The 24,325-nt window shown below is 40.0% G+C and overlaps 4 protein-coding genes, 1 long non-coding RNA gene and 1 other non-coding gene across 10 annotated transcripts; 1 reads left to right on the top strand and 5 right to left on the bottom strand.

Annotated features, from left to right (window-relative positions):
* Window positions 1-81: 81 nt before the first annotated feature.
* On the bottom strand, window positions 82-1,050 carry LOC137960583 (uncharacterized). 2 transcript variants are annotated; one of them, XR_011114187.1, is made up of 2 exons: window positions 500-1,050; window positions 82-415 (listed from the first exon to the last, which is right to left on the bottom strand). It is a non-coding gene; the product is annotated as an uncharacterized lncRNA (long non-coding RNA). The 2 variants fall into 2 exon arrangements; XR_011114188.1 differs by having other exon boundaries at window positions 82-405.
* Window positions 1,051-6,092: 5,042 nt separating this feature from the next.
* Window positions 6,093-9,524, bottom strand: LOC137960203 (protein FLX-like 3). 4 transcript variants are annotated; one of them, XM_068807745.1, is made up of 5 exons: window positions 9,435-9,524; window positions 8,070-8,635; window positions 7,806-7,951; window positions 6,713-6,792; window positions 6,093-6,580 (listed from the first exon to the last, which is right to left on the bottom strand). In XM_068807745.1, exons 2-5 carry the CDS (start codon window positions 8,609-8,611, stop codon window positions 6,494-6,496), a joined length of 855 nt encoding a protein of 284 aa, XP_068663846.1. In that variant the 5' UTR covers window positions 8,612-8,635; window positions 9,435-9,524; the 3' UTR covers window positions 6,093-6,493. The 4 variants fall into 4 exon arrangements, with proteins under 4 accessions (XP_068663846.1, XP_068663849.1, XP_068663847.1 ...); XM_068807748.1 differs by having other exon boundaries at window positions 6,093-6,577; XM_068807746.1 differs by lacking the exon at window positions 9,435-9,524 and adding an exon at window positions 9,272-9,390.
* Window positions 9,525-9,961: 437 nt separating this feature from the next.
* On the bottom strand, window positions 9,962-10,034 carry TRNAA-UGC (transfer RNA alanine (anticodon UGC)). Its single transcript has one exon. It is a non-coding gene; the product is annotated as a tRNA-Ala (tRNA).
* Window positions 10,035-10,118: 84 nt separating this feature from the next.
* On the top strand, window positions 10,119-18,968 carry LOC137959478 (uncharacterized). The gene is made up of 13 exons (XM_068806845.1): window positions 10,119-10,197; window positions 10,284-10,379; window positions 10,502-10,579; window positions 12,892-12,972; window positions 13,053-13,272; window positions 13,660-13,718; window positions 13,848-13,897; window positions 13,988-14,087; window positions 14,212-14,469; window positions 14,567-14,659; window positions 18,229-18,333; window positions 18,467-18,583; window positions 18,665-18,968. The coding sequence occupies exons 1-13, from the start codon at window positions 10,132-10,134 to the stop codon at window positions 18,743-18,745; spliced, it is 1,404 nt and encodes a 467-aa protein (XP_068662946.1). The 5' UTR covers window positions 10,119-10,131; the 3' UTR covers window positions 18,746-18,968.
* Window positions 18,969-19,383: 415 nt separating this feature from the next.
* Window positions 19,384-21,217, bottom strand: LOC137959790 (cytochrome P450 CYP94D108-like). Its single transcript, XM_068807145.1, has 2 exons — window positions 20,919-21,217; window positions 19,384-20,683 (listed from the first exon to the last, which is right to left on the bottom strand). The coding sequence occupies exons 1-2, from the start codon at window positions 21,126-21,128 to the stop codon at window positions 19,544-19,546; spliced, it is 1,350 nt and encodes a 449-aa protein (XP_068663246.1). The 5' UTR covers window positions 21,129-21,217; the 3' UTR covers window positions 19,384-19,543.
* Window positions 21,218-22,047: 830 nt separating this feature from the next.
* Window positions 22,048-24,149, bottom strand: LOC137960421 (cytochrome P450 CYP94D108-like). The gene is made up of 2 exons (XM_068808052.1): window positions 23,760-24,149; window positions 22,048-23,309 (listed from the first exon to the last, which is right to left on the bottom strand). Exons 1-2 carry the CDS (start codon window positions 24,147-24,149, stop codon window positions 22,140-22,142), a joined length of 1,560 nt encoding a protein of 519 aa, XP_068664153.1. The 3' UTR covers window positions 22,048-22,139.
* Window positions 24,150-24,325: the final 176 nt, after the last annotated feature.

Raw genomic sequence — 24,325 nt, 5'->3', positions numbered from 1 at the left:
GATCGTAATGCGAGATGATAAATAGAAATATTTTTTTGACATATTTTTTATTTATATTTCACTTATTAAACGTAACCAATATGAATAAAAAGTTAATATTTATATTAGATTTAATAGATTAGCTCATAAAAGTCATCCACACGAGGACTCTCTAAAGCTTGAACTTCCTTCAGCTTTGGTAAATCAGAGGGAAGACGATTATCAAGCATATAAAATTCTCCAGATCAGGTTTGGTCGTCTGTTCTAGATCCTCCCATAGCTTCATCCCCTTGCATATTCTCTGAGATACGCTACTTCAGTTGGATAGAAAAAAATTGTATGGCAGCTCAGTGGGCCAAGATGCCTACGATGGACCAAAATTCTGAATATAAAAGTTGCGAGTTAGACCATTTGAGCGCGCCATCACTGCAAAACGCTAACAAATAGATTCATCAGAAGGCTTGGGATTGTTTGTCATGCGGCTAGGTTTTGAAAGTTTTAATTACGTCTTGGGTCATACCATTAAAACAAATACGAAACAAGTCCGCCACAAAAAACCATCAAGCGAGCTTATGTTATAATATGCGGCAAAGATTTTCTTCCTCCCGATTCTTCTATATCCGCAGTGGAAGGAAAGAAATTTAGCACCTGGTTCGCTTCAGACCTGCATTATCTGCCTCAAAAAATAGTTGCCTCTGTACCTTCTGGTGCCTGTTAAGAAACTCATTTGGCAAAATGCAGAGTGCAGTTGACTATCACAATAAAGAAAGGGGTGAGCAGCTGAATATCTGAAACGAAGGTGCTTCCTCTCACAATAGAGAAGGCAAGTTAAATGCTAATTCCATTGCCCATCAAAGAGAACAAAAGCACCTCTGAACCAACAAAACCTAGGTAACAAACTCTACTTTCCTACAGCATCATGGCAATCCATCAAATTTTCGTAGAAAAACCTTGCATAAAACTCACCACGTCAATGAGCCTTTTTTCAAAATATCAAGTAGGCAACTTCTGCAACCATCTCTTGTGAGCATCTCATTTCCTAAGCAGTTTCAAATCCAATTCCCCTGTAACATGGGTTAAGGCTTTTTCATTTATCTAGTAATAAAAATTAAAATTCTAGTTTATCTGTTAAGACATCTGAATAGATAATACAGGCAAAAACAATGAAATCACGTAAAATAAATGAAACTTTAAACACCATATATACTGTTACGACATCTGAATAGATAATACAGGCAAAAACAATGAAATCACGTAAAATAAATGAAACTTTAAACACCATATATAAAATAAAGACTATCAGAGGCAGTAGATGGAGTTAAGCACTGGTAAAATTGATAACAGAGGGAAGGAAATGAAATTTCAATACAAAGTGATCTACTTTCTCTATAGAATGTGTTTTTTTTCCGTGTTAGTGTGTGCAAGTGGAGAGTGCAAAGGGAAAGGTGGAGACAGGTAAAATTTTATTTCCATTTAAGACTGAGATAGAAGATAACAACATGCCACCTCACCTAAAAACATTCTCCTTTTTTTTCTATTGGCCTAAATACCACTTTGATTAGTCATATAATTAATTAAACCTTTTTTTAGCTGAAAAGGAAGTTAAAGTTTTCAAACCTCAAATATCAGCTAAAACTACCAGGTTCATAAGCTAACCAAGTACTGTGGAGAGATAACAAGAGTTTCAACCTGAATCTGCAGTTACCAAGCCATTTCTCTTCAAAGAACAAGAAAAAAGTTATGTCTAAATAAGCAAACAGTTAATGGAGAGAGGAGTCCCAGTAACCTAATAAACCCTAGCAGCAATGCCACACATAAAAAATAGCCTAGTAAGGCCTCTATCTAACAGGCTCAGCAAGATACACATCAGAGGGTTACATGATCTCCATCCTAAGAGGTAGACAAAAACCACTCCAGAATGTTATAACATATTTACCAAAACATACTCAAACACCTTTACCGAAATTCCATCCACATACCACCACCTCAGGTAATACAAATGTGCAATACATCCATCATTCCTGTCTCTGTTTTCCCCACCATCCATTGAACTTCTCCAAAACAGGGGACACAAGAATTGCCTGTCCAAGGAATGCTACTTCCGACTTATCTTGCAGGCAAATATGCAATTCCTAAAGCAATAAGTGCAAATGGACTGACGAATTGGCAATAAAAAGATCAGATCACGGAAAGGAGAGGAAAGGAAAGAAGATTCCAAGAGAAAATTTCATAAACTCCTACTCAGATCCTCAGCACCCAAAAAAGCATCCTCCTACTGCTGAACATTAACCCAAAATCATCTTAATTGAGAGCATTCATAAGTAAACCACTTTCCATAAATCTATAATTTCTGAACCTTTCCATAAACCTACAAGTTCTGAACTGTATGATATTTCTGCAATCATTCTTCTCCACTGAGAAAAACTCCGATGACCAAAAATTAGCTTAGTATCTCACAGGTGTCCAGAATCATTCATAACTGAACAACGTTCAAGAGGACCGCCATGTTGCACATCAGAGAGGTAGAATCAACACCGAGAAAATTCAACTCATAAAACAAAACATAGAGAATTCTAGAGGTAGATGATCCACAATTTCATAGTCCAATTACCACATCATTATACATCAGTCCTTTAATTTAGACCATGTCATCAATCCTCAACTTTTTCTGGATGTAAGCTTGCTCTCTACATCTATTTGATTCACACAACTCCTGCTAGCTCTGGCTGGTTGTGCAATACATGTCCAGTAGATAACTGGTTCGTCAATGAAACAACCAATTGGCATGACAAAAAGTGGGAAGCAGGAGACCACATTCAATATATGCCTTCATGAGATTGACTCCACCCGCACTGGAGGGGAAACTACAACAACATAGAAGCAAAGCACAAAACCAGAAGCACAAGAAATGCATCTAGATCGCGGTAATAAGCCCAAAACTGCAGAAAAAGAGATCCACATCCACTGACTGGCATATCTTCCCTACAAACAGAAGATTCATTTTCCATTTCTTAAATCTAAATGAACAATCGTCATTGCAGTTTTATCCCAACTAGGAAGAAGCCAGCTACGCAAATCCCCCTCCTCCATTCTCTTGTATCCTTAGCCAACTCCATCCCTACATTGCCAGTCTTCAAGTCTTTAGTGACCACTTCCATCCATGATATTTTCATTTTCCCCTTATTTCTTGTGGACCTCACAACTGACTACAACAATAAACTTCCAAAGGCATAGGGGCCTGGGTATCTCAAAAGAATTCCAATCCAAATCAAAGTTTTCATAAATACAACTATTACTAATTTGCATTTCCCAATTTTACCACACTTTCATCTCAGCATTCTTATATCTGCCACTTTCATCACTGTGTCACATGTTCTCAGAGCAACCAATACTCCACACCATAGAATATGTCTAACCTTATAGTTGTCTTGTAAACTTTTACCTTCACCAGTTCCTGCATGCGCCAAAAAGTAAAACACTCCAAGTATAATCTCCACTTAAGACAATATTTACTCCAAAAGTCACATTCTCATCAATCTCCTCTTGTATAACTGATCCTAGCTAGGGAAAAGTGTTTCTTCAGAGTATAGCTCGGATGGAAATTATATTACATCTAAATGCACTAGATATAAAAGCTCTACACAACGTAACATGCTTATCTCCACCTAAGCCAATATTTATTCCAAAAGTTACATTCTCATCATCCCCGTCCACTTGTATAACTGATCCTAGCTAGGGAAAAGAGTTTCTTCAGAGAATAGCTTGGATGCAAATTATATTACATCTAAATGCAGTAGATATAAATGCTCTACACAACATAACATGCTTAATAATCCCTTCATCACTCAAAAACATCTAGCTTAAGAATAAGGCAACTATATACTAACCTAAATGTATGCAAAAAAAAGTCATAAATTACCATGATTGACATAAACCAATATCCAAGTATCGATTTCAAACACATACACGTAATTATTAATTGTAAATTAATCAAACGTCATCAGGTCAGAATCAAGCACTTCATATGAAGCTCCAGGTCAAAAGGGAAAATTAGAAACAGACCATTTAACAGTAAAAGAATACTTGCCTATAAAGTTTCCATTGTTAATCAACCTCCAGGTACAGGGCATTTGAAATCATCTCGAAGTATCTGGGATCATCTCAATTCAAGCAGAAGAAACTGTCTTTTTGCTTAGGTGCCCCAAAATATAATGATTCATCAGTCTCATAAGAGAATTGAAATTAAACAAGGGCTAGTTACAAGCACATACAATCAAGACCTCGCATATGTTGTACAAGCATTGGTTGAGTACACTAAATTAACTGAAATAGTTTCAAAGATCTGATGCCGCTTGTCTGGTAGGCATTGCATGCAACAGCAGAACACAATCATTGGTGTGCACTGGAATTATTCTCTGCTGACAAGTAGATCATAAATCTTTGGCCAACATCATACAGTATCTGACATCATCTAGTGGATTGCTGACAAGACCTTCAGCCATTCTCTGTTCTTCCCTTTCTTCCTTTTTGCCTTTCTGATAAGAGACTCTTAACCATTACTAAAAATTTCCTTTGAATCCTAATGTATAGGAGGTGAACAGTCCTGAGTAATTTAAGAAACTTCTGACTCCATTCAGATAACCCAAATCTTAATAGGAAGACCAAGGGATCAACAAAGACAACAATAGTATGTACTAATAACTACACTTTGTAAAAGAATATGATGAAATGATGAGAGGATAAGTCTATAAAAACCCTGACAAAGAGTAGTTTCTCTGCACTCAACCCACAGCTTACAGACATAAAAGGACAAACCTAAACACAAGACCGCCTAGATCCTAAAATGACACCTAAAGATATAACCCCCAAGCACCAACAGTGTGCCTAATAATTCAATACTCCAGTAATGACAATAAAATACTCCAGGAGAAGAACATATCACCACCACCAATTGAGTACTTCCTTGCCGACCACAATGAGAACCTATACCAATGGCCAAACAATTTAAAAGAACAAAGTTGTTATCAATTCCACCAACTTTCATCAGGATCAACCAAACAAAAATGATCTGCATCTCGTATTAATTGCAGATTGAGTTGAAATACTGGACTCAACCACGATAGACTATCAATAAACTCAGCACCACCAAGGTCCTCATACTCAACAGGCCAGCAGGTAGACAGTGAGAGATGTGGTGAAAGCCAAGGCAGAAAAGTAAAACAATGTTCACTCGCAAGAAGAGACAGTTGGACAGATTCTTCATTTAGACAAATAGTAATACATCAGAAGTGCTTCAATATTTATCTAATAATACATCATATCCACGCATTTTGCCTTGCAACTGATGTCAATGTACTTACACAAGCTTAGTCACTTTAAAATAAGCAACCAGAGCAATACTTCATATAAGGTTGAGAATACTAAAAAATCTTAAACAAGCATCATTGGAGGTACATGTGCAGCCATCGACCATTTATCTCAGCTTCCCCAGTGCAAAACTTACAGTGTTCATATTATCACAAGGTACAAACCCGGTTTGCTGTTTGCTTTATTCATCAAATCAATCCAAACTGCACTCAAGCATCTCAAAAGGCATTAATACTGCATGCCACATAATCTCCTCTTCACACATTTTGCTAACTTGCATATACTTCAATGCAAGCAACAGCTTGAGCAACTCTATATCTATATAAATCCAAACTGTTCTAATCCTCCATCTATGACCAACAGCAGCAGTGAGTTCAACCAAACGCCAGTTTTTAAAGTAACCTCATATTCTTCTCTTCACACATTTTGCTAACTTTCATATACTTCAATGCAAGTAACAGCTTGAGCAACTCTATATCTATATCAATCCAAACTGTTCTTATCCTCCATCTATGACCAACAGCAGCAGTGAGTTCAACCAATCTCCTGTTTTTAAAGTAACAAGCAGCTGGAACCCACATCATCAGCCAAGCAATCCACATTCCTTGAGGTAACAATGAAGCCCCCACGACCACATGAAAATTAATTGTTCTTAACTTGATGCAACAGAAGTTTGCTACAGGTATAGACATTCCAGGTTAGAATGCAAACAAAATCATAGCTTTTGAAGGCTGTACAATTTGGAATGTCATCAATCTGCAACTTAATAAGAACAAAAGTGGCAAATCAAGCCAATTATCCATCACCAACAACAAGAAACACACATATTGGATGACATCCAGAAGAAGAAAAACAATCTTCTTCAGACAGTCTGTGAAATTCAAAACAACAGAGCAACATGCAGTATGTATAGTAACGAGCCTTAGCATCCAAATACAGACTTCCTCATAGAGTTATTGCACAAAGCTTCACTATTTAAAAAAGAAAAAGAGATTTTGCTCCTCTCAAACAGGACTAATGCTGTAACAATTTCAGTCTAGACAAATTAAAACTCTATCAATAATACTACCATCTACCCTTATATTGAAGGACCAGAAGCCTAAGAACATAAGGGCATCCTTTGTGCTTCATGAAAAAGGTGGATTGACTAACGTCGACTGAGGCGTGATTTCTCAAACCCTCCATAGGACACCGATCCAACTCCATACAAAGAACCCTTGTCAGATACACCCTGCTGACCAAAACATGACTAAACACAATAAGCTGACAATAATGTTTAAAGTTGCCCAAAAGAAAGATACACAACCTCTGAAGATTATCAACAATTTAGCTACAATTATGATATTATATAAACACATAATCTCACCGGATGAATCCCATAGCCTTCACCATATGACGGAGGAAAGCTCCCTTCAGGACTACCAGGTTTAAACGCATAAGCTCCGCCTTCAGCATACAAAATACTAACAAGTTAAAGATCAACTTAAACACATTCAGTTACAATTCAAACTGTTACAGACCAAATAGCTGCATAAATCACTCTTACATACAAGATAAAAGAAATTTGCCTACATTGTCACTGGAAAAAGTATGGAGAACACTTATAATTGGACAAACATTTAACTGATACTGTAAGCAAGGCATGGCCCTAAAGAGTGATGATATCACAATGTTTAAATACAGGCAAAGGCAAAAATGCCTTAATTACAATGATTTAACAGGTAGAAAGCAATAGAAGCCTGGTTCAATTGTTAACCAGCACAAAAATCCATTAATCTTTGTCCCTTCCAACTTAATCGATTATCAAGGTGTGACATAATAATTTAGCTCAGAGATATTGGTAATAAGGTTTCAGGGATTGGAGGGAATCAACAGTCAAAATTTTTTAGAAAATATTTAAGATACAGCTGTTACAAATTAAGTATGTTTAAAGGAATCTAAACTCCCCCCCCCCCCCCCCCCCCCCCCTCCCAAAAAAAAAAATTAGCGAATCTAAAGGCTACTTTTCTGAAGAGTGGTAGAGTCAACACAGAATACTACGGGAATCTAACACCAGTGAAAACAGTTTCCATTACCGTTTCATTAAATATTACCAAATAATCAGATTTTATATTTATGCATTTAACCAACTTTTAAGTAACTGCTAAATAATTTGGGTCATTTACCCAAATCACCAAAGTGCCTGCTGGGAATTTTCAATAGATTCCTATTTAAATAGATCACATTAAATTTACTCCACCATGGGATATTGGTAATAAAGGCGACTTTAATTGGGTAAAATCAGAACTTAATGGACCTTACCCTCCCCATTACCAGCCCCAGAGAGGGATAGTATTTCCACTTCTTTGACCTTTAACAGTTGGTAGCAAGAAAACAAACTACACTAACGAACAGCTCAACATCTAATAGAACAAGGAACTCCAGATTCAAATTAAATAAATAGGTTAAAATGTGTATACCAGTGCCCCATGGTCTACCATCGCCATTTGCAAAATCTGCTCGTAGTTTCTCAACCTCACGAGCCATGGAAACCAGGTTCTTCTCCATTGTTTGCCGTTGCTCCACCAGCTCAGTGTTGGCCTTCTTCTCAAAATCAAAAGCAGCTCTGCAGAACATTAGAAGTCCCCAAAGCTTGAAATCCATCACGTGTAGCCCTTAAGGATTAAAATACAGAGCATGAAACTACAAGATATGCATAACAGGAAAGAGACAAGTAGCCACACCTAGCACGAGCAGTTTCTTGACGGAGACCATCCATCTCTGACCTCAAGTGCGGGATCTGTTGATTATCTGCTTGTAACCTTGCCAGTTCCTGTGTTAAAGACTGAACTTGCCCTGAAAGATCTTGTCTTACAGAATTCAATTTCTGAACTTCAGACCGTAATTGCAAAACTTCATTTCTTAAATTTTCAGCTGCTCGGAGATCAGCTTCCAGCTTCAAACCTTTCTCTATCAACTCCCTGGAATGAGCTTCTTTATCTGCACGGATGTCTGTGATTACTAAATTCATCCGATGGATTTCCTCCTTTGCCATGCCTAGCTCGCGTTGCATACCAATACGGTCTTCAACTAGCCTCCGGTTTTCGCCCACAAGCCTCCTGATTTCAGCATGTTGCATCTCGAGTTCCTCTTCCAGGAATGCGGGATGGGGTGGATGTGGCATTGGGCCTCGTATGAATGGAGGAGGAAGATTTTCAGGAGGATTAGGATAACCCCGCCGACGACCATCATCAACATGGCGAGGCATACGATTCCTCCCAGCCATTTGAGTTACTAATTGAAGGAAATGCTGAAGAAAGCAACAATAAGAAAAAAAATCAAATAGAAGGATTTCTAAGCAGATTTACTCCACCTATTAAGAGTAGCATACATTTTAGAAAGTAAACTTAAAAAGAGGAAATATCGTTCTTCTCTCTCTCTCTCTCTCTCTCTCTCTCTCTCGTGCATCCCAGCAACATGCTGACAGAAAGCCCCTTCTTTACCTATGAATTAAGTAGCAAAGATTGACTTCTCTATGAGTATGATTCTATAGACCACAAGAGCATCACAAAAGCCACTTATTCAAATAGGAATTCCAATCTTCAAGAAGCATGTAAATTTGCTTCATCCAGACATCAAATCCTGTCTTCCCAAGATCTGTGAGCAACGCTAAAAAAATAATGCTGCATTCAAAACTAGAATTTAGTATCTCAATCAACCCTTCTCCCCTAAACGAGACGAACTCAACCCCACAAAAAGGTGCTCCTAACAGTTCTCGATTCCCTACATATAAGAATCAAAGAAATGAAACTATCGACTTGCGAAACACGGGATGAAATTTCATACGAAAATAAGAAGATCATCGCCTGGCTACTTTAGGCACAGAATAATATCAAGAGAACCAAGAGAGCATTAACAGGAATGGGCGTTGACAATAAAACTCGACCTTAAAGGTAGTTGAAACCTAACATCAAGGAAAATCGCCTACGGATTACAGAAGCGTTAAGACATTCGGATGTTAACACGCACCGGAACAAAAACTATAAATGACAAGTCTTACAGGATCAAAAAACAGGAATGAGGTCCAGGTTAAGACACTTTTAACGAACCTAGTAAGCCCCTCGAGGATCCGATGGAGAGATTGCAACGCTTGTGGAGACAAAACCCTACAAACGAGGAGCCTCGGTGGTTCTGATGTCAAATTTAACAGCACATTATTGTAAATAACATATCTTAAAAAAAAACAAAAATCGGTTGGATTGTATCTTCTATCATTTATTATTTGTAAAAGGAGCAACAAATAAAACCAAGTTTTTTAAAAGATCCACTAAGAAAAACACCCACACCGTGTATTTTGTCCATTATTTTCAAATGAAAATGTAAACATAAATAGTTATGTTATATTTTTCAGCTTAAAAAATAGGTTCTCAAATCAATTAAGATATATATTTTAATTTTTCATACATTTTAATATGGTATTTAAGGATTATTTAATAAATAATACTAATATTTTAGTGAGTCTAATTGAATATTAAAGACTTTAAAGTATAGATGGTAAAAAATATAATGCTCCACAAATTATGAAAAAATTATTGGATGGAGCTCCGATTAAAAGTGTAAAAATCACAAAATGCCGTGGAGATGCAGGGGATCGAACCCTGTACCTCTCGCATGCAAAGCGAGCGCTCTACCATTTGAGCTACATCCCCATCTGCTTCTCCGTGGATAATAATTAAAATAATTAAAGTCTAGGGCCGAGTTCTACCTTAAACCTCTAACCGTTCGTCGTCCTCAGCATCAACAATTATGGAGTTTCAGGTCGTCGTCCTCGCCGGCGGCACATCAAAAAATTTAGTGCCTCTTGTTTCGAAGGTGCTCCTGCTTGTGCTGTCTCTCTTATTCATAGATAATTCTTTATATCTATTACTTGCGTAATTTATCGGTTTTCATTAATACAGGACGTTCCCAAAGCATTGCTGCCGGTGGCTAACCGGCCAGTTCTATCATATGTCCTCGAGCTTTTAGAATCTAGCAACCTCAGAGATCTCATTGTCGTACGTGTTTCTTCTGCCAGTATCGCGCCTAAACTATTTATTTGTCTCATTTAGATCTTTTTATTTGTGTAAAGTTCACTCCTTTTGTCGAACGCTAAAATTTGATCCGTTAATTGATGCAGGTCGTTGAAGGGCAAGACAACGCGGTTCGAATTGGTGGTTGGATTTCGAGTGCGTACGTAGATCGCCTTCATGTTGAAGTTCGTGTTGCTCGACTTCCTTCTTTATTAAGCTAAAAAAATTTGTTGTCTTTTGCGTTCCTTTTATGATCCCTGACAGCATTACTATGATGTCATGACTACAATCTACATGATTTTGGAATATATTCCTAAAGCCAGATGCTCATGCTCTGAAAGTTTGCTTGTTTCTGAAAAAAATTGATGTACTGGATCTGATAACTAGTGTAGCCTATGTGGCTCGGGTTGCTGGAGCATTTATACATCTGAATACTTTGGAGAATCTAATGGTAAACGAAAACCTGAGTGAATTTCAGAGCGAAAGTTAAGGTCCCTTCATGTGCAGAGGGCGAGATGAAATCCCCGTTCTTTTGATCAGGTGACATCTTTATGTAGTGGACGAGGAAAGTGTCGTCTAATTCACTTCAGTGGGCTGAAATAAATTCAACCGGTTATGTGTGCAGAGAGAAAACCTAAGTTATAATAGTAAGGAATGAAGTTAACTTCTCTCTATCTTTCTGAGTCAGACGAGGTCCGAAACACAGACACAGACACTCTTGTTATATATATACATATTTGAAAAGTTGCTTAGGTTTTATTTGAGAGAGGGAGTACAAAGGCTGCTCTCCACAAGGGAGAGAGCCAAAGCTGTACATCTGAAAAGAAAGAAAACTTACACAGAATTACATGCCAGCAATAGACAAAACAGATTAGGTTCTAAAATAACCAGGTCACTTATGGAGGTTCCATTGTTTGGGAGCTTATCGGCAGCACCATTTGAAGCCTGGGGATGCAAGACCTGGTGATGTTCAGGGCCTGAGCCAGGTCATATTTCTAGTCTATTTGCTCAAGAAGTCTCCGGGGGGGTTAGCTTTCTTCTTTCACCAGTTGATTAATTCTCCTTCAATGATGACAGAGAGAGTTGGAGTTGAGGTCACATGATGTTTTTTTTGTTTGATGAAAAAGCTCACATGATGTTTTCACTAATTAAAACCTCATGTTTTGTTTAAAAGGTCATTCAGCTGCATTATTTCTACTTTACTCAGAGAAAGTAGATCATCATGGAAGAAATCCACTCTCTTAATGAGGTGAATCCCCCCCTTTTTTTTTGCATTAGCCTCCCCTCACCTAGAAACCTAAGCTTTGCGTTTTTTCCTTCTAGGTTCTTTCTTTTGAATGTGTTTGCAGATACAACCAATAGTGACAACACATATTGGTATAACTGCTTTTCTTTTCATCCTATCTCCCTTTTGTTTTTGTCCATAAAATGTTGTTGTGCTTTGCATTGAGAAAATGAAAGAATTACAGCTGAGGATGGAGACATGACTCAGCTTTCAAGCTAGTGGGAGGGCAACTCAAGCCTCAGTTAATAAAGGGTGTTGCCTAAAGTAATTCGTGGCAAGAGATTCCTTCTCTAGCTTGAGAGTGGAAGTATGAGATCCACACCTTAAGGTGCTCATGTGGAATTTGCTTGCCAACACAATCTCCTTGAACTTAGAGCTGGAGATTCCTTTTGTTCTTGGATTTGAGTGAGAGGGACCTGAGATCTTTTCAATGCTGCCCATACCTGTAGAGAATCATGAGTTATTTGAAAACATTACAGACCTGTAAACAATAAAAATTTCAAGTACTATTTGTTTTTTTCCAAGAAGTGAAATGCGTTAATGATTCTTTAAAGTAGGAGGAGGGAAGGAGCCTTCCAAGTAGAAAAAAAAAGGAGGGAGGGTAAAAACCCAACACAAACTACAGGGGAGGGAAGACCCAGCAGCTATGAACCCAGGGGACCTCTTCTTTGGCTAACTTATCTGATACACTGAATGCTTCCAATGAATGATCCTATTGGCACAGAGAGTTAGCATCATACAAATATCACAATTTCTAACGGTGTGATGCTTGCTTGGATATCCATGATACACTAAAGCTTCTGCTCACCTTCAGATACCATTTCAGGAACTTGGAATATATAAGCCGTGCACATGCACATACTCTTTGGTTGATTATAGCAGCATTGTTTACAATCATCACTGTGGCAACGTTGTTGATTACACAGACATACTGCATCCCGAATCCTGGAGAAACTTGAACCCAAGACCCAAGCTAGACATCCCTCCATGTTGAAGCTCAACTTAAACTCCCTATGTTTATTTTGTTATTGGAATATTTCCTTATTGTGCAACCTTGAAAAAGTCTCATAAATTTTTTTGAGCCTATGATGCTTTCAGTAAAATGAATAAAGAATATTGCACATTGTTGGAGATGTCTTGGTAGGAGTCTTGCAAATGAACCAAATTTTAGAGAAGACTTCACTTTTGTGTTGCTCTCTTTACCCAATACAGGTTGCTGATGTTCCCGAGGATGTTGGAACTGCTGGTGCACTGCGGTCTGTGGCACACCACCTTACTGCTAGTGATATATTGGTAAAAATCTGGATTCATCTCAGTAAAAATTCATAGTTGCTTCATTCTTCTTCTGACTTAAATTTCAGTGGCCTTTTTAGGTTGTGAGTGGGGACCTTGTTTGTGATGTGCCTCCTGGAGCTGTGGCAGCCACTCACAGGAGACATAATGCAGCGGTAACTGCACTACTTTGTGCTGCTCCTGTTGGTGGGCATTCGGAAATTGGTGGCTCTGGTGGAAAGGACAAGGCTAAGAAACCAGGCCAGCACAATATCATGGGGCTGGACTCCACAAAACAATTCTTATTAAATGTCACATCAGGTGTGTTATGAGGATACGTGCATCCCCTATCTTATAAAACATAATGTTGAAAAACAAGTATCAGGGGCATTTTTGTATTTTCACTTTATCTTTATTTATGTGCCTTGATGTAATCTAGCTCTGTATGTCTAATTATATCTATGGTCCAAGTTTCATGTGAAGATGACAAGTAGAATGGGAGATATAAGGAGATTAGGGTTTGATAAGTGCATAATTGTAAATTGTATTGGCCAGCATTATAAATAGAGGTTGGGGGACGTGCACAGCCCCCAACGCAGATCTCTCTTGAGATTTCCTCTTCTCCACTTTCTCTCCCTCTCATTCTCTCTCTTCAACTCTCTCTCTTCTTAATTTTTTCACATAATTGATTTAATTAATTTTTGATAGGGGCTGATGTTCATAAAGATCTTCGAATTTTAAAGACTATTCTCTGTGCTTCGGGGCAGGTATGTATGAACTGCTGCTGTATTTACTAGCAACCATGAAACTGAGTGGGTTTCGGCCACTCAGGGAAACTTACGGATACTTATGCTGTAGTTTTTTTTCTTTTTCTTGGGCTCATATGAATCGCATAGATGGAAATCCGATCTGATCTCATGGATGCACATCTATATGCATTCAAGAGGTGAGTCTTTCTTCTACATTTGGAATTTTTTTTTTTTTCAAAGGCAACATTTATAAATTGAAAATTTTTGGCATCATCCTTGTTTATCAGAACTGTTCTGCTGGATATTTTGGATCAGCATCCTGCATTTCACAGCATAAAGCAGGATGTAGTGCCATATCTTGTAAAGTCTCAGTTGTTGTCCTCACTGGTGAGCTGTTTTCTTGTTTTAATTGTTACTTGTGATGTGATATTCACATATATGAGTCTTCTGTTCATATCTGTTCTAATTGCTGTTCAGTTCTAATCATGTTTGTGCTTTTTAATGCTTCTAGAAGTTGGAAGTTTCAGCTAATGGTGCATCCCAAATGGAAGAAGGTTGGAACGATGGAGTTGCTTCCCAGATTGACCACCTGTGGTACACTCAGCGCCAGATGGGCCCTGTCTCCACCTTCGATGATCTTGTTGCTGGATTTCCTCATGACTTCTTTTCTATCAGAAGAGTACACAAATGCTGTGCATATATTGCCAGCAAGAACAAATATTGTTTGCGGTTAAATTCAATTCAAGCTTTTTGTGACATAAATAGAGATGTAAGTTTTAAGCTAAAGTTTTCGTCTGTTTCAATCAGTGGGACGGATATGCTAATAGTTAGAAATTTGGACACTGATAGTTAGTTTTCAAGTACAGGTAATTGGAGATGCAAGTCACCTTTCAGGGTACTCCTTTTCTGCTCAAAACAACATAATTCATCCATCAGCTGAGCTTGGAAATAAAACAACTGTAAGTCAAAATTCTTGATTATTTATTAATTTTTAATTAGTATAATAAAGCCTTACCTACCCTCTTGTTTTCTGTCTCACTGTTTCTGTGTAAAATGAGGATGCATTCCAAGATAAAAATCTGATTACTTTATCGTAGAACAATAATGATAGGCTGTGTCGTGATCATACTTTGCTTTATTGGATTTTTATTTTTTCCCTTGCTTTTATTCTCAAATACTGACCAGACCAGGTACCATCTGTTTGTTTGTTTCCTTTGATACTGTGAAGCTATGTCAATTCCAAGGTTCAATTTTTACTATGAACTGATTGAAGCTGAATATAATGTTGATTTTGTCATATTGTTTGGCTCAATGACAACATTGGGGTGGAGGGTTCTAGTGTGAAGTAATGTTCAAGTCTCTCTAGGGGAAGATGGTATAGTGTGCACGTGTAACCAAAATTCAAAGATTTTTTTTTTTTTGGTTATTTTTGTAACCTCTACTTTGCCATTACTTTCAAACTAAATTCTTTTGTTTACAAGAGCTAGAGTCTCCCGTTCCGCCGGGGACTAAATGATGAGGAATCTTCGGCTTTTTGCTCTCTCCTTACCAGACTCTGTAGCACTATTATCCGGGAGCATTCAGTTGATTAGCTGACTTGGAAGCCCAACATTAATGGCCGATTCACGGTTTACCTCTTCTTACTCTCATATCAGAAAGCTAGACTACAATATACATGAGCACAAGGCAAATCTGGCTTGGAAACTCTCGGTGCCAAGCGAAATCAAATTTTTCTTGTGGTCGGCCATCAGAGAACAGATCCTTACATATGACTACCTTCATAGAAGAGGCTTCACTGCCCCTGATCTTTCTCGTCCCCTTTGTGGTGAGTGCGATGAGACAGTCCAACATGTGCTCTTACATTGTGGATTTTCTTGGCAAGTTTGGATGAAGATTTTTCAGAAGATTGGGCTCTAAATGGGGCTACATCAGGACCTATTTGGCACCTTTGAGCTGGTTAAAGGGATTCGCCTTCCTCAGCTAGGCAAGTTAATACATTCGGCCTGTCTTGCATATGTTCCATGGTGCATTTGGCTCGAGCGAAATAACCGGAGATTAAACTCCAAAGCTTGCACCCCGGACAACAAGGCTTCACATGTCATTGGCCTGATCTCGAGCTGGCTTCATACTAGGAAGGAATTTGTCGCTCTATCGGGTGTTTCCCTTCGGAAAAATTGGAGCTTGATGGCCCATATGACTGGCCCCTGCAGGACTCCGATTATGGCCATCTAGGATCCTCCCCCTTGCGACAACATAAAATTCAATTTTGGTGGTAGTGCTATTGGCTGTCCTGGGCCGGCTGGAGCAGGCGGTGTTTCCAGAGGTCACAATGGAGACCCTATTCTATCGTATGTTGGACCAATGGGCATTGTTGATGCTAATACTGCTGAAGTTAGTGCTCTTCTATTCAGCATCCAAATTTTCAAGGAACGTCTCCATGGCAAGTTAATCATTGAAGGAGACTCAAAGACTGTTATCAGTTGGTGTACCAAAGACAGCTCCCCCCCTTGGCGCCACTGGCCCATCATAGATTGTATTGCTCACATTGTATCTTCTATCCATTATAATTGGAATCTCATTCCTAGATCAACCAACTCTTTGGCTGATAAATTGGCAAAATTCAGAACTTCCCAGCAATCTCTTATTATTTGGGAAGGCTTCCCTCCTTTGTAATTTGTTCTTTTGAGCCTTTGTCTTAATAAAAATCAGCACCGTTTAAAAAAAAAAAAGCTAGATTCTTCCTTCTTCTTCTTCTTCAAAATTTTCTTTTTGTTCTATGAAAATGACTTCAATTGATGTTGTTTGAGTACTGTTAAATTTCTAAATAAGTGTTATACTTGACTTGTTCAGTAGTTGATTGGAATTCTTGTTTGTAGGTCATTCACTTGCAGTTAGTTTTTCCAACTAAAAAAGTCAAACTCTATTTCATTGAAAAATCTCATTTTGACTTGAGCATGTCTTCTCATGTTGTTTCCTTAGCTACCTTTTATCTTCTTATTTTGTGAACTCCTGTTAAAAAATTTCGAAAACTTGAGGCAATGCAGTATCATTGTTATATTTGTTGCTTTTTACCCTCTTGTGTTGTTCATGGGTATCATAAAATTAGGCTACATCCTTCCCTGATCTCTCTTCTTGTCCAAGGGCATGTCTCTAAAAATTATGGGGATCGACATGTCTAAATTAAAGACATTTAAAACTTTGAGGTTTATACCTTAACTAGGCTATGAATTTGAACACATTTATTTCATGGGCGTTGTTAAGTTGGGTCCAAGGCCCATCCCAAAATGACTAGCCAACTTAGGAAACCTCTTTCCCAACTAATAAACTCAAGGTCTTTGTAACTAATCCATGTGGGACTATTCCTTAACACTCTCCCTCACGTGTAGGCTCTCTTCGTTGGCTCTACAAGTGGATAATTTTAGGTGTATGCCCTCTTTTGGGTCTCTACAAGTGGATAATTTTAGGTGTAGGCCCTCTTTTGTGTCTTTACAAGTGGATAATTTAGGTGTAGGCCCACATATGAGTATCTGCTTTGATACCATGTGAAGTTGGGTCCAAGACCCATCCCAAAAGATCTTACACCTAAACTATCTACAAGTGGATAGTTTAGGTGTAGGCCCTCTTTTTGTGGCTTTACAAGTAGATAGTTTAGGTGAAGGCCCTCTTTTTGTACCTCTATAAGTGGATAATTTAAGTGAAGACCCTCTTTTTGTAGCTCTACAAGTGGATAGTTTAGGTGTATGCCCTCTTTTGTGTCTCTACAAGTGGATAATTTTAGGTGTATGCCCTCTTTTGTGTCTCTACAAGTAGATAATTTTAGGTGTAAGCCCTCTTTTGTGTCTTTACAAGTGGATAATTTAGGCGTACGCCCACATATGAGTATTTGCTTTGATACCATGTGAAGTTGGGTCCAAGACCCATCCCAAAAGATCTTACACCTAAACTATCTACAAGTGGATAGTTTAGGTGAAGGCCCTCTTTTTGTAGCTTTACAAGTGGATAATTTAGGTGAAGGCCCTCTTTTTGTAACTCTACAAGTGGATAGTTTAGGTGTAGGCCCTCTTTTGTGGGTCTACAAGTGGATAGTTTAAGTGTAGGCACACATATGAGTACCTGTTTTGATACCATGTTAAGTTGGGTCCGAGGCCTATCTCAAAATTACTAGACAACTTAGGAAACCTCTTTCCCAACTAATAAACTTAAGATTTTTGTACTCATTAATCCATGTGAGACTATTCCTTAACAGCTGTAAATGGGTAAAACATAACGCATGAATGATAACTGTGATCTAAAAAGTTTTGGATATTGGTACCCTTGCCATTTTCCTACTAAACTATCAGGTAGCTCCATGTTTTGGTCCTTTTTATCTATTCGGTGAAGCCAAGCCAGATTGTCTATGGGTGTACTTTATTACCAAACTTTTGAAACAGCAGAAAGTGGTAGGAATTAGTAACGTTTGATGCTAATGTTGTGTCCTGTGCAGCTTTATATCCTTTTTCATCTTATAATTGGTTTTGTGTTGGTTTAGGTGGGGCCAAACTGTATGCTTGGTGAAGGTTCACAACTAGGTGACAAATGTAGTGTCAAACGATCTGTTATAGGTTGTCACTGCCGTATTGGTTCAAATGTAAAGGTAAATGTTTTTCTTCATATGTGTTTCTATTGCTTTCACGTTTTAAAGAGGTGGCAAACACCACATCATCAAAATGATTGAAACTGTGAAATTCTAGAGAAAATTTTCCTACTGTTTATTCTATTACTTTCAGATTGCCAATTCAGTAGTGATGAACTATGTTACTATTGAAGATGGATGTTCGATCCAAGGTTCTGTTATTTGCAGTAATGTAAATCTCCAAGAGCGCGTGGTTCTGAAGGACTGTCAGGTTCCAGTCAAGTTTTTCTCTCTTGGCTCAACTTTTTATAGCTCTCTCTCTTTTTTCTTTCTCTAATTCTGTTTTTGTCAGGTGGGAGCTGGTTATGTTATTACCGCTGGAAGTGAGTACAAATCAGAATCTTTGGCTAGGAAAGAGAAATCAACCCAATAAAGCCTGTTCAATATCTTCTGCTAGGAAAAGCAAATTACCTGTTCAGAAAACAGAGGCCATGGGTTGTGTCCGTATGATCTGAACTAGGTGCATCCAAGTGATTACAAATGGCATTAGCATAAGTTTGATCAGTTAAGGTGGCTAATTGATGAGGAATGTTCGATCTAAATGATTTTTTGGTGAAAAGAATAGCTGTGAAGTTCTGGGTGTTGGTCACCCACCATTTTTGCTTTTTGTTCTATGCATGATGTGAACTCAAGACTGTCGGGATGGGATTAGGGGAAAACCACCTGGCTTGAGTTTCTCCGAGCCAGACCTACAGAATTAAACACCATGTCTGTTTTTCTGTCAACTATTTAAATGGTTCTTTCTTCAGAAATAAAAACAAGATCAAGGTGGGGACGGGATTAAATTTTAAAAAATTATCAGGGTCTTTAGAGTTAGATTACATGTTCTAATTTTCAATGTTATTTTCCTTTTATGTTATTATTCTATATGGATTTGCGACAACCATGGTGGAAGCGTTTTTTTTATTTGTTTTCTTGTTGGATTATTTTCTAGCTTACTCACAAACGACATTGATGTCGCTCTCAAAAATTTAGTCTTAGATATGAGATTTCAACCTGAGAAACCCCGAGCTGTCCATTTAGAACCTCGTCATGTTCCAAGTCCACCCCAGAATCGACAGGCCACCGTTGTCGACAGAAATGCTACACAACCGCTAAACCAGCATAAACATAAAAACCATACCTTATTTTGAAACATCGTTACAGAATGTAAGCTTTGATACACCGACCTTCAAGGTCTCTTCCGCACCCGCACCGGCAACCCATCTCTCATCCTCATTGTCAAGGACAGAATCGGCTGGGGACGATTCTCCTTATCAAGGGCATCAATCTCAAACCTCTCCAGCACGCTAGCTGCTATCGATTTCATCTGTATATACGCCATCTCCTTCCCTAGACACATTCGCGGTCCCGCGTGAAACATCGGATACTTGGACGGGCTTTCAGGCCTGAACACTCCCTTCTCCAGCCACCTATCCGGCACAAAGTTCCGGCAGTCCGGCCCCCACACTCCCTCCATTCTTCCCATTGAGTAGGCATGGTACGAGACCACCCATCCCTTCCGGACGAAGGTCCCATCGGGCAGTATGTCGTCTTCCAAAGCCGTCCTCGAGTTGATGGCCACGGGCGGGTAGAGCCTCATTGACTCCGATAATGCGGCATGGAGGTAGTTCATCTCTCGTAATTCATCGTAACTAAACGTTTCGCCGGTGTCTGGATGACGGGACCGGACGGCTTTGACCTCCTCGACAATCTTTCTCTCCACATCCGGTCTCGTCGATAAGAGCCAGAAGAACCAGGCGAGGGAAGAAGAAGTCGTGTCTCGTCCTGCCAGGATGAAGCTCACTATGATATCTCGCAGAAACTCCTCGGAGGTGTAGTAGTTCGCCATAAATCTAGAGAGGAGATCTTCGCTGAGAGCAGAGTTTTCCTTCTCCATCTTTTCTTTTCGGGAACGAATGATATTGACGGCGAAGTCATGAACGATAGATATGGATTCTTTCAGCCTCCGTTCCGATCCAACGTTCAGGAACTTCTTGATTTTCCACAAGAATGGGAGAGCGTACATGAAACGTCCCGCGATGAGGCTGGAAGCTAGCTCGAACGCGCGGGCGAATTCCCGGCCGACGCCGGATTCCGATGCGGCATCGTCGGCTGCGAGGCAACCTGGGTCCTCGTTGAAAGCGACCTTGCAGACATTGTCGAAAGCGAAGCGTTCCAGAGCATCTTGCAGATCGAGACTCGTTTGGGCTTCGGCAACTACGGTTAGCAGCGGAAGAAGCCGGTCTCTGATTTCGTATCGGACGGCATCCATCACGAAATTCCGGAGCGATTTGGTGTTGAATTCAAAACTGGCAGTTTTCCGTTGGACCTGCCATACCGGCCGGAGAAGGAGAAAAATGTTAAAAAAGAAAAACGAATGATGACCAATACTCCGAGATCCGTTTCAATAATTTAATTTTCAGTTCCATCCAGTGCTTAATGTCTTATCATCAACCAAATAACTCAATTAATCGTCAAGCACTTATAAAGTCGAAACAGACACGGTAAAATCCAATCTGAGCATCTAATTGAAAGAACATCTAAAATTCCATACTGGAAAGTACCTTCCAGAGCTCGCCGTCGGAGTTAAAGATCCCCTGACCGAGGAAATCTGCCACGACAGAGATAGATCGATATCCTTTGACGTAGTTCTCGAAATTGGTCTTGAGGGCGTGCTCGATGTTCATCGGATTAGCTGTGATAACAATAGGCGCTTTTCCGGGGCGACGGAACAGTAGAGTGTAGGAAGGTTGTCTGCCTATCACTTCAGTCATCCAGTCCAGGAAACGGTGCCGATTTTTGAGAAATTCCGGCAGGCTTCCTACAAGGGGATACGTTTTCAAACCGTATGACTTTTCTTTCCTCGAAGGCTGGCCGGTGACTAAGTAGGAGATGAGCCACAAAAAGAGTGGCAAGACACACAGGATATATGAGAAGAGCTCCATGGTTTTATCTCTTCTAGCGCGGTGGAGGGCGCTGATATTTATAGCGTGAAACGGTTCCATCCACCGCATGGCGTGGAAGGCTATGATGGGCCCTTTTTTTTTTTTAGCAACTATGACATATTTCTTAGTGGGCTACATTAAAACAGAATATATGTATATCTTAGTGGGCCACATGAAAATTACTTCCAGGACTTGAAACAAGTGCCTTTTGCCCAAATTATTTATTTTTAAAAATTTATTTTAAAAAATACCCAACCGGTGACGATGTTTCCATGTCATCAGCACTACGTGAGTAGTTATACACGTCAACTGCCACGTTAAATGACAAAAAAAATTGATTTTAAAAATCAAATTTATGAATATATTTTTTATTACTTTATATTTAAAATAATAAATTATAAAAAAATAATTCTTACCTATTTAACACCATTTCTGGCATCCTTCTGGCGTTGGTGGCGGATCGTTTCGTCAGGACGGCCATCTCGACCAATAAGGGGTTTGCCTAAGTGGTCATGGTTGAGCCGGAAGCCACGTCGTCGCTGTGGCGCCGCAGACCAGTTTCCCTCTCGAAATGCTAGTGCTAATGGCGTCTTTTAGAGAGAGACCAAGACGGCTGGGACTCGTCGTCTTCTTGCGAACTAATTGATTATCCTATCTCACAGTGATTTCATTTCTTTGATCATAGAGTCTTGCTTACCTTCCTCTCTAAGCTACTTTGTTTCGCCATTCCAGGAGTTGGACCCGTAGTTCTACGCCTTCCATAATGCGGAAAAAAATAACCTCACTTACATAAACCAACCCGGATTTATTCAGTGGTCAAGTGAGCGACTAGTGACTACATTATTCACTGGGTAAACTTCTTTCAATCTCCATATCGCCGAGAGATCTCCTCCTCACCCTCGCCGGCAGCCCTCCTTTCATTCTCAGCGTCAATGACAGTAAAAACTCCGGGCGCTTCTCCTTTTCCAAGACCTCCACCTCAAACCTCTCTAACACACACGCCACGATCGACTTCATCTGTATGTACGCCATCTCCTTCCCCAGACAGATCCGTGGTCCTGCGTGAAACACTGGATACTTGAACTGGGATTCTGCCCTGAACACTCCCTTCTCCAGCCACCTCTCCGGTTTATAGTTCAAACAATCCGGTCCCCACAGCCGTTGCATCCTCCCCATCGAGTATGAGCAGTAAGAAATGAACCACCCTTTTCGTATAAACGTACCGTCCGGCAACATATCGTCTTTCAGGCATTCTTTCGAGTCGAACGGTACGGGTGGGTATAGCCTCATTGCTTCGGAGATGGCGGCATGGAGATAGTGCATTTCTCTCAACTGGTCGATGCTGAACGTCTCGCCGGAAGAATTCGGATGGAGGGTTCGGACGCTTTTTATCTCGTTCAATATGTTCTTCTCCACATCAGGTCGTGAAGCCAGCATCCAGAAGAACCAGCTGAGGCCGGAGGAAGTCGTGTCTCGGCCGGCGAGTATGAAGCTCACGATCATATCCCGGAGGACCTCCTCCCCCGAGTCACTATAGCTCGCCATGAACCGCGAAAGGAGATCTTCGTCCGCGGCTTTGATCCCTTTCTTCATCTTTGCTCTGCGCGTTCGAATGATCTCGGTGGCGAAGCCGTGGACGGTGTTGATGGATTCCCTCAGCCGACGCTCGGATCCTACGTTCAGAAACTTCTTGATTTTCCAAAATATCGGGAAAGCGTACATGAATCTGGCGGCGCTGATATTGGCGGCGTCGTCAAAGGCGTGAACGAAGCCAGAACGAGACGTACCGTCGCCCGCGAGGCATCCGGGGTCTTCATTGAAAGCTAGCTTGCAGACGTTATCGAAGGCGAAGCGCTCGAGAATGTCTTGCAGGTCCAAGATCTTCTGATTTCCGGCAGCCCGCTCCAGCAGCGGGACTAGCCTTTCGGCGACCTCGAAGCGGACGGCGTCCATGACGAAATTTCTGAGCGATTTTGTGTTGAATTCGAAACTTGCTGTTTTCCGTTGTGCCTGAATTAAGCAGACGAATACAGTGAAAAAGATAGTAATTTAACCTTCCCAGATGAAAAATCTATCACAAATAATTCATTCAGATTTTGTGGACAACTTGTTCCACTGTTTTGGAAAGAAGAAATGGAAATGGAGAACCGGGAAGCAGTATTTTTGTTTAATCAGCATATCTGCCAAAAAAAAAAAAAAAACAGAGCACTGGCTAAGCAACTCAGCTCCTCATCTCGAACGAAAACAAGATCGGTACCGGTGCACTTTACTGTACTCGGCACGCTCGATTCAGCAGAACGGTCATCATCATAACCAGTAAACACGGTCATAGATAGACAAGAAAGTCTCCCGTCTTCAGCCCAAGATGCATGTCTGATCACGAATCGTTTATGGGATTCTAATTTTATTTAAAAGAACAGAAACAAAATAACTATTGTGGAGAAGAAAGGAATTGAGAACCTTCCACTGCTCTCCGTCAGAAATGAAGATGCCATGACCGAGGAAATCTTGCAACATAGAGGCGAAGCGCTTTCCTTTCGGGTAGTTCTCAAAATTAGTCTTGAGCATGTGTTCGATGTTCATCGGATTAGCGGTGATGATCCCATCCGAATCTCCAGCGCGTTGCAGTGTGAGCGAGTTGGTCGGCTGCAGGATGAGGATCTCCGTCATCCAATCCAGAAACCGGTGACGGTTTTTGATAAAATCCGGCAAGAATCCAACAACTGGATAGGATGTCAAGCCAATTGAGTTCGCCTGAACCGAAGAGTACCTGCGGCCGTGGAAGAAGAGGAGGAGATATAGAAAGATAAGGAAGAAGAAGAGAGATTGCAGGAGGCCAGGGAGCTCCATGATGGACCTCTATTGCAGAGTTTTCAGTTCAGTCGTACAAACTACAAAGAATAAATAGGCTGCGTTAGAGTTAGGATGCATTTACGTGTTGCTTTTCCCTTTAGAATTTGAACGGCCTTCGCTGCTCTGAAATCAAACTTGGTGATAAGTTATCGCTATCGAGCAATGCATCAAAG

Source organism: Aristolochia californica, unplaced genomic scaffold (assembly GCF_029961685.1).
Source record: "Aristolochia californica isolate CCGP_79_NKW_82.1479 unplaced genomic scaffold, dmAriCali1.0.hap1 SCAF_3, whole genome shotgun sequence".
Lineage (NCBI taxonomy): Eukaryota > Viridiplantae > Streptophyta > Magnoliopsida > Piperales > Aristolochiaceae > Aristolochia > Aristolochia californica.
The sequence above is the reverse complement of the archived record's forward strand: the minus strand, read 5'-3'. Positions and strand labels throughout refer to the sequence as shown.

Coding starts and splice junctions, on each gene's coding strand:
- LOC137960203 (XM_068807745.1), bottom strand. CDS start 8,611: ATGGCTGGGAGGAATCGTATGCCTCGCCATGTTGATGATGGTCGTCGG. Junction 6,793..7,805: donor TGGTAGACCATGGGGCACTG/GTATACACATTT, acceptor TGTATGCTGAAG/GCGGAGCTTATGCGTTTAAA. Junction 6,581..6,712: donor AAGGCTATGGGATTCATCCG/GTGAGATTATGT, acceptor TGTTTTGGTCAG/CAGGGTGTATCTGACAAGGG.
- LOC137959478 (XM_068806845.1), top strand. CDS start 10,132: ATGGAGTTTCAGGTCGTCGTCCTCGCCGGCGGCACATCAAAAAATTTA. Junction 14,088..14,211: donor CTCAGTTGTTGTCCTCACTG/GTGAGCTGTTTT, acceptor TAATGCTTCTAG/AAGTTGGAAGTTTCAGCTAA. Junction 14,470..14,566: donor TTTGTGACATAAATAGAGAT/GTAAGTTTTAAG, acceptor TTTCAAGTACAG/GTAATTGGAGATGCAAGTCA.
- LOC137959790 (XM_068807145.1), bottom strand. CDS start 21,128: ATGACTGAAGTGATAGGCAGACAACCTTCCTACACTCTACTGTTCCGT. Junction 20,684..20,918: donor CCGACGGCGAGCTCTGGAAG/GTACTTTCCAGT, acceptor CCGGTATGGCAG/GTCCAACGGAAAACTGCCAG.
- LOC137960421 (XM_068808052.1), bottom strand. CDS start 24,149: ATGGAGCTCCCTGGCCTCCTGCAATCTCTCTTCTTCTTCCTTATCTTT. Junction 23,310..23,759: donor CTGACGGAGAGCAGTGGAAG/GTTCTCAATTCC, acceptor TGCTTAATTCAG/GCACAACGGAAAACAGCAAG.